The sequence below is a fragment of the Hemitrygon akajei genome, chromosome 23, assembly GCF_048418815.1.
Source record: "Hemitrygon akajei chromosome 23, sHemAka1.3, whole genome shotgun sequence".
Classification (NCBI taxonomy): domain Eukaryota; kingdom Metazoa; phylum Chordata; class Chondrichthyes; order Myliobatiformes; family Dasyatidae; genus Hemitrygon; species Hemitrygon akajei.
The window spans coordinates 22,280,566-22,289,502 of record NC_133146.1 but is presented as its reverse complement, the minus strand read 5'-3'; the positions used below and the strand labels follow the sequence as shown (position 1 = coordinate 22,289,502).

Here is an 8,937-nt window from a genome sequence, read left to right as displayed (position 1 = left end):
CTGAAGTTAATATGAACATTGCACTTGCCTTCTTTACCACTGACACAGCCTGTAAGTTAACCTTTATGGAATCCTGCAAGAGGACTCCGGAGTGCCTTTGCACTTCTGATTTCTGAATTTTCTTCCCATTTAGAAAATAGTCTTCATTTTCATTCCTTCCACCAAAGTGCACGATCACAGACTTCCCGACACTGTATTCCACCTGCCACTTCTTTGCCCATTCTCCTAATCTGTCTAAATCCTTCTGCAGATTTCCTGCTTCCTGAGCATTACGTGCCCCTCATATCATCTGCAAACTTGGCCACAAAGCCATCAATTCCATCATCCTAATCAATGACCTATAACATGAAAAGAAGCGGCCCCAATAATGATCCCTGTGGAACACCACTAGCTTTCTACCTAACTCCCAATATTCACTCTTCAGGTCCTGATCCCTTTTCCTACCCACGTCATTGGTACCAATAAGTAACACAACTTCCAGCTTTCACCCTTTAGAATTCTGTGGAACTGATCTATGACATCGCCGACTCTGGCACTTAGGAGGCGACATACTATCCGGGTGTCTTTTTCATGACAACAGAATATCCTGCCTGCTCCTCTATCTATGGATTCCACTCTCTTCTCTGTATGAAATCTCAGAGAAGCCTATTGTTTGTCATCTGATTTTTTTTGAAGAAACAACTCTAAGTACCACTCACGCTGTAGAAGTTAAATGATGTATAGACATCTCAAACAATGCTCCTGCATTGAGAATATTATTGACCTTCAGAGAATGGTATTTGTTACAGGAATATGAATGATATACATTCCACTTCATTTCCTTCTGAACTAACTTTGTTGCCCACTTACCTGTACCTAGTCGCACCGAGCTTGCACTCTTCTCCTACCATATCGCAGGACTCTGCATTACTCCAATTTTTGCCCCGACATTCTTCACTCCAATCTTAGCAGACGTGTCTTCCTTCACCTACGCACCCCCTCAGTTTTGCAATTCCCTTCCCACTCCGAAGGTGCTACACAAATCAAAGGAGCATAAGAAGATTGGAATCAAATTCCGCAGAGATTCTGTGGTAATTCCCCCTGACTCATGGAACTAACGAGGTCTTTCTCAGCAGGAGGTCAAAGCCACTTTGAGCACAAGAGGAATGACAGGTTGTGTTAGTATCAAAACGACACCTGGTGACTCAAACGTAGCCACGCGGGATGGTTTTAAGAGAAGTAACACTATCAAAATTTCCTTGCTGGGTTTTGTGATCTGAACGTCTCAGAGAAATGGCAGGCAAACATTCAATTTATTAAGTGTTTAAATTTGTGAGATTACATAAGATTACATTAAGTACTATTCTCTGCACAATACATAGGTATGTTGTCAGGGAAATAGGAAGTCAGCAGCAACGCACAAATTTGACCAGTCCTGTACCACAGAAGTGTACTCTTCCTAGTGTTTAACAATATAACATACTGTAAGTGCCTTGCTTCTGACAAACAACTGCTGTGTTTCAATACGTTAGCAATTTATTGCCGTAGGTCAAAAACAGCTTTTGTTTCATCTTAACATTTTCTCTTAAGCATTACAAAATGAGAGCAATGTAAAATAGAGCAAACCATTTTGTCATAAACAGTACAACTATTGACAGAATCCATAAGTGGCTGAATCACACGTCACTTAGCGAACTTTTCAGAAAAAAATGAGTACTGTACGTTACCAATCTGTTTGAACAAAGAACTGTACTTCACAGGCAAAGCTGAAGACTATTTTAACAAGGCACCAGAGAATCTCAGTGATAAATGGTTCCATGTTTTGACAAGTGGAATTTTGATCCTAAATTTTGCTGAGGAAGGTTATTAACCTACCTTATTTATAACATAATCTAAGATGTTCGAGTAACTATGGTGTGGCATGATTAACTGACAAGAAATTTATAATTTATATTAGGGTTGGAATGGGAAACTGATTGAAACATTTTCTTGCCATATAACAATAATATTAGAAATAACTCAAATCAGATGGGGAATAAAATTAAACAGTGATAAATACAAAGTTTATTTGGAAAATTCCAAAGTCTGAAATATTTCTTTATTGGGCAGCATGCTTTTGCCTATTAAACTGGGAAGATGTCTAGTTCCTAATTATGACATAGTATTCCTACAACTCAGTCGCAGAGAAGTTTTAGAAAGTTCTGTATTCATGGTGGACAATGGAAAGTGTTCACAGTCCTCCTGCCTACTCCATTCACAGTGAACGACGACAGCCCAGAGCTCCTTTTTGAAGTTATTATTCAGGAAGCCGTAGATGATAGGATTGATGCAAGTGGAAGCCATTCCAGCCAAGTGGCAGAGGGAAAAGATGAGATTGTGATCACAATGCATCATTGCCTCCAGGTCCCAGTCTGCAATGAGATTGAATACGCTTAAAGGTAACCAGCAAAGTCCAAACACAAGAATCAATAGACTAAGTATCACGGTTATCCTTCTGCCCTTTGTCAGTCTGGACTTATCTTCAACAACTTTGTCCATTAAGTCCTTCCTTGTCCTTATTCTCATGTATATCCTGCCATAGCACACTGCAATGAAAACAAGGGGTGCACAGTATTGGAAAGCAAAGAGCCAAGTCATGTATATCAGCTTTTGTTGTCTGGTTGGCCATGATTCCATGCAAATCGCCTCCGTGGCCAACGGTGCTATGGGAGCAGGGAGGTCCATCAAAGGCTCACTTGTTAAAACATGAAAAATCACAAAAGGCAAAGAGATGAAGCAGGCCAGCATCCAGATGGCTAGTATGCTAAGATAAGCTTGGGTGACACTTGGCTTCCATCCTGTAGGGTTTATAATAAGCTGATGCCTTTCCAGAGCTATCATGACCAAAGAGAGAATGGACACTGTCACTGACAGGCACTGGACGAAGGGGATCATCTTGCACAAAACTTCACCAAAGATCCAGTAGTCCATCAGGGTGTAGACGATTGTAAAAGGGAGGCAGAAAACACAAATCATGATATCAGCAAAGGATAGGTTGGCAATGAACATGTTGGTTACATTAGATTTCCCCTTCTGCTTGGCGATCACACAAATTAAGCAAATGTTTCCCAGTAATCCAAACACCATGACAGCGCAGTAGGAGACCACTAGGAAACTGGTGAGGGCTGCTGACATTGGGCAGGGGTTCCCAAAGTCAGGGAAGTCCCAGGCCGATATATTGAAGGGGAGGGAACAGTTATCAGACGGGTGAATGCGACCATCATCCATGGGGCAGCTCCAGTTTCTAGCTAAAGTTTCATTACTCACAAATACACAAGGAACTCTGATGGTTGCAGATTAAAGCTGCAATTTGATTTCATCTTCAAATCAATGAGAAAGTGGGATGCAAACAACATGGCCGATGGAAACATCTGTTGGGGGAGAAAAATACAAAATAAAAACTGTTTAGGCAAAGAACAATTCTATTAGTGAATTATCCAGATTGAAAAGCACAGATTAGACAGGCTGGACTTCATCCTGGTAAGAGCAAATGCAATCTTCAGCTCAAGTGTATACTGAGCAAAATTACTGAATTTTTTTTGATGCAATGTGGACACAGTTTGAAGCTTAATCAAGTATCATATCTGATAATGTTGCAAATCCACCTGTCTCAGATCTAGCTTCCAGTGAACCCAATTCTCCCAGTGCTGGTAATACCCTGAACCCACATCTCCCAGTTCTGGTTAATACAGTGATCCCACCTTTCCAGCGATGTTAATATAGTGAATCCACCTCTCCTAATGTCGGTTAATACGCTGAATCCACATCTCCCAGCGCTGGTGATACAGTGAACCCACCTCTCCCAGCGCTGGTGATACAGTGAACCCACCTCTCCCAGCGCTGGCAAAACAGTGAAATCAGCTCTGCTAAGGCTGGTGAAGCCACCTCTCTCTTGCACTCCTGGCTCTGGGAATATGTATATCAACCTTTCGTGCCGTTGGTAATACAATACACCCATCTCTTTTATTGCTAATTATTTAGAGAACCCGCCCCTCTCGGCTCTGCGATTATAATAAAAGCCACTTCTCCGCAAACTGGTTAACATAGAGCACTGCTCCTGAATTATTAAACTCGCCACCCAGTGCCTCAGATGCAATATTCCTCTCTCTCTCTGCTCCGCCTTTTGTTTTTTTTATTATCTCTATCACAGAACCCACTGGCTGGTAATTGTGTTACTGTCATGAGGATTTGATCAGTGGCGGCGCGGGTTTTGATCTATTTCTGCATTGTTACACGTTTCATCCGTAACGCTTACCTGGTAAAGCACAAGTTTTGGTTTGGAGGGAAGGTCCTCTCCGGGATAGGACGCTGATAGATGGTATTCCGTTTTCCGTTCTGTTCAGGTGCTTTTCAGTGCGGGATACAGCGCTGGGTTGAAAGGGTTTTTTTAATTCGACGCTGTAAGGGCGCTGTTTAAATACTGTTCAATCGACCGTGAGGGTTGGGTGTGTGGAAAATGCGATCGCCCTCTCTCGGGATGCTAAGACAGAAAATGAATTCCGTTTTTACGGTCGAATCAATCTTCTCAGAGATCTAAACCTACCACACTTCTTCCCAATTCTACTTGACGCTAGGAAAACGCAATTGAAAAATAAAATGACATAACCATCGGGAAACTTTTTTTTTTAAATCTCACCATGCCTTTTGCGTTCCTTTCTCCAAACTGAGACGTGTAAAACCCCGAACCGACGGAGCTGTCTGCAGTGAAGAGTTCTGCTTTATTAAAGGGACCGAGCTGTTACCGCTGTTTCTTGGTTGGGTGGTAGGGAAAATTGTTGTTGAAAGAGGCGGATTTTAATTCAAAGTCAAATTTATCGGTTAATAAGAAAAAGTGTTAGATTAGTAAGAACATACTCACTCTGGCAAGGGGATGGGAACCAGACAGATTGGGCTGAGGATGGGGCAGTCTGTATAGAACTAGATACAGTGTGCGGTGAGACTGTCGGGAAGGCGGGCTGAGAATAGGGCAAATCTGCACTAAGTGGAACGAGCTGTATTATCAGCACCGGGAGAATTGGGGGGGGGGGGTCACTGTGTTTACTAAAACTGGGAGAGGTGGGTTCACTTTATAACCAGCATTAGGAGAGCTGATTTCACTAGATTACCAGCGATGGGAGAGGTGAATTCTCTGTATTACCAGCACTGGGAGATGTGGGTTCGCTTTATAACCAGCCTTAGGAGAGCTGATATGGTGCCACACAAGATAAGAGCCCATGGTATTACAAGAACGATACCGTCATTGATAGAGGTTTAGTTAATTGGCAGGAGGCAAAGAGTGGGATTAAAGGGGGCCATTTTTGGCTGTTCCGCAGGGTTCAGTCTTGGAACTGCTTCTTTTCACGTTACATGTCAATGATTTGGATGAAGAAATTGATGGTTCTGTGGCCAAGTTTGTGGACCATATGAACATAGGTAGAGTGTCAGGTAGTGTTGAGAAAGCAGAAGGACCTAAGGCAGATTGGGAGAAAGGGCAAAGAAGTAGCAGATTGAATATAGTGTAGGAAAATGTATGGTCATGCGTTCTGGTAGAAGGAATAAAGGGCATAGACTATTTTCTAAATGGGAAGAATTTTTTTTTAAATCAGGGTGCAAAGGCTTGGGAGAACTTGTGCAGGATTCCCTAAAGGTTAACGTGCAGGTTGAGTCAGTGGTTTGGAAGGCAAATGCAATGTTAGCATTCACTTTGAGAGGACTAGAATATAAGAGCAAGGATGTAATGCTGAGGCTTTATAAGGCAATGGTCAGACCTCACTTGGAGTATTGAGAGCAGTTTTGTGCCCCTTCTCTAAGAAATCCCTGTCCCACAACAATGAGCTTGGGATGGCATTGAGAATAATCCATTCACACAGAAGCCCAGTATTAGTAAGGGGATGCAGCAACCACTTTGCAAACTACCCACCTGCCCAGTCGAGCACCCCTCTGCTCCCATCCATGGTGGAGTCTACTGAACTCCATTGTCCTCACTAGCCAGCTCAGAGTCCACACGAGCAGGCCAACTTGCTTTCATTTTTGGATCCCAAGGGTCAGCCCATGAGAGTACCAACATGTTAAATGGATTTAGGACAATCTTGTTGCTTCTTTGCTCTTTCCCCCAATCTGCCTTCAATCTTGCAGCTTGAAGTTGAAGAGCTAATGAGCCACTGTAACCAGCAGAGGGCGTTTGGATTTCAACACAGTTTGTACCCTTAAGCTTCTGCACAACTCTCATTCTATTATTACAGCAAGCCACAGGGACACCCAAGTATGGAGAGGATGGAAGAGATACAGGTAACAATATAACAAACAATGAAATTCCACCTAGAAGCTACAACATAAATCTGGATACATGCAGAACAGAAGCTGCCTACTTTCTACAGAGCCCTGTCATCTCACAATCACATTGGTTTAAGCAGAGGGGTAGGGCTCGCCCTAGTTCAAGAAATAAGTCTCATGCAATGACAGCAGTAAGTACCAAGAAAGCTGACAATAGCAGATGGCAATGTGGAAAATTTGGTGTCCAGAACTAATTACATCTCCAGCTATAACTCTGAAACCATTATTTTGCTGCCAGGAGAAGGAGAATATCTTCCCCTTGCATCTTGGCCTCATTCCATCAGCCAACTCTCCAACTACCAAAGTGATGGAAAGTGCCATCAACAGCATCTTCAAGCAACATTTTCTCACCATACCTGCTCAAGAGTGTTCAGTTTGGTTTTTGATAGGGTCACTTGCCTCGACATCATATAGCTGTCTTGGTCAAGCTTGGGGCTAATTCCAGGTGAGGCAAGTGCAATTGCCCACAATATAAAGGCAATACTTACCAGATTGCCCCTGGTAAAACAGGTGAATTAGAATCTAGAGGAAAATTCCCCACTAAGACACACCATTTCATCCCCTTAACACAACTGTTTCCTAATGATTCATCAATCTATAATTTAATTGTTCTACCGCTACACTTTTCATAGAACATTGAACTTTACAGCACAGTACAGGCTCTTTGGCCCACGATGTTGAGCTGATCTTTTAACCTTCTCTAAGATCTAACTAAGTCTTCCCTACCACATAGCCCTCCATGTTTCTATCATCCATGTGCCTATCTAAGAGTTTCTTAAATGTCCCTTATGGATGTGCCTCAACCACTAACCTTGGCAGCACATTCCACATGTGCACCACTCTCAGTAAAAAGCTTACCTCCAACATCTCTCCCCCCCACACACACACACACACACACACACACTACACACCCACTGCCACCACATGCTCTATTCCAATTAGCTTTGTGCCCTGGGAAATCCACTCAATCTATGTCTCTTATCATCTTAAGCACCTCTATCGAGTCAACTAACTCTCATCCTCCTTTCCTCCTAGCTCTCTCAACCTATCCTCATAAGACATGATTTCTAATCCGGACAGCATCTGGTAAATCCCTGTACCCTCTTATACCCCAATGTGAACCCTTTGCCCCCTCTAAAAAAAATTCAACCAGAAGTACTGTGACCTTGACAGGTTTCACCGTAATCCTGGGCAAATAAAACTATTAATTGTAGCTGGAATGGTCAGATTTCATAGCCAGCCTGGAAAGATGGAACCAAAGATTTTGCTTCCTGAATACTTTTGAGTGTATCTTATGGATTTTGGGCTGCTGATCATGAAATTTCCCTATCATGCACCTTTATTAAAAATCACCTATATTTGTTATTTCAGTTCATAATTCAAGTTAGAATAACTGATGCCAAGATTAAGGAAGGAATTTTGTTGGTCCACAAATCAAATAGATCATCAATGACAGGCAATTTGAAGAACTGCTAGTGGATCTGGCGAAAATCACATCGAAGGTGTTCAAGGATGTTGTTGAAAATTTTCTTGGCAACTATAGAACAGCACACTATATGCAATTAGCAGAGCTGCTACTCACAGATCTAGTGACACCATGCAATGTGTGAGGAATTTGCACATTCTCCTTGCTGTTACATGAGTTTCCTTCCAACAATCCAAAGATTTGATATGCATGCAATTGACCACAATAAATTTCCATTAATATGCAGACAATTGGAAGCACCTGGGGGTGGAGAGGTTAATGGGAATGCAGGGACAATAAAAATGAGTGACTAATGGTTGGCACAGACTCAGGAACCATCTCTTCACTGTTGGCACAGTGACTGTACTGATACAAGTACAGGCTGATATAAGTTTCTAAAGTGCTACTTGGCATCCTATGAATGGAAAATGTCACCTGCAGGCTGATATTTATTAGGCAAAGATAAATTATTAATCCTTACTCCACTCTTAAACATATTGCATCAACATGTCCATAGTCCATCAAGTGAATGTTATGTACTTCATGTTGTAGCACTGACCTTCAAAGCTGACGAAGGATCAACCAAATACATTGACAATTCCGCTCCCCACAGATTCTGCTTTTCTCTAACGGTTTGTATTTTTGCTCCAGATTCCAGCATCTGCAGTCTATTGTGTCAAGGGAAAAGCAGGCTGGCCTTCAGAAGTGGTGAGTGCAGTCACCAAGACGTCAGGGCAACATTCAAGTACAAATTAGTGGTATGTTTTTGACATCAAAGTCAATTTATTATCAAAGTTTATATATTGTTATGCCTGCAGCCCCCTCCTTTGTGAAAATCGCAAGATCACTATTGGGTTGGGTCAGGGGACCCAGGAAATGAGAGAGACGTGCAGAATGCCTCGTTCCCCGGCGATGTAAAACTACGGGACATGGCCATTGTCTCTTGGAGACACCTTTGTGGATTGACATACTATACTACGTGGACGCCCTCAGGCAAAGTGGGCTAGGTGATAAAGAGATTGCATCACCCCAACCTGATTGACATCTTCGACCCTGTGAGTCAGGATAAAAGAGGGTCTGTAGGAACAGCCCCTTCAGACGCACCAGAAGAAACACTATCGCTCCCGTGATAGCGGGAAGAC

General features: G+C 42.5%; 1 protein-coding gene across 3 annotated transcripts; it reads right to left on the bottom strand.

Moving 5' to 3' along the window:
* Window positions 1-1,284: 1,284 nt before the first annotated feature.
* On the bottom strand, window positions 1,285-4,929 carry LOC140715262 (neuropeptide Y receptor type 4-2-like). Of its 3 annotated transcripts, none has more exons than XM_073027193.1 (3): window positions 4,877-4,929; window positions 4,274-4,498; window positions 1,285-3,389 (listed from the first exon to the last, which is right to left on the bottom strand). In XM_073027193.1, the coding sequence occupies exon 3, from the start codon at window positions 3,244-3,246 to the stop codon at window positions 2,131-2,133; it is 1,116 nt and encodes a 371-aa protein (XP_072883294.1). In that variant the 5' UTR covers window positions 3,247-3,389; window positions 4,274-4,498; window positions 4,877-4,929; the 3' UTR covers window positions 1,285-2,130. The 3 variants fall into 3 exon arrangements, with proteins under 3 accessions (XP_072883294.1, XP_072883295.1, XP_072883293.1); XM_073027194.1 differs by lacking the exon at window positions 4,877-4,929 and adding an exon at window positions 4,655-4,730; XM_073027192.1 differs by lacking the exon at window positions 4,877-4,929 and having other exon boundaries at window positions 4,274-4,722.
* Window positions 4,930-8,937: the final 4,008 nt, after the last annotated feature.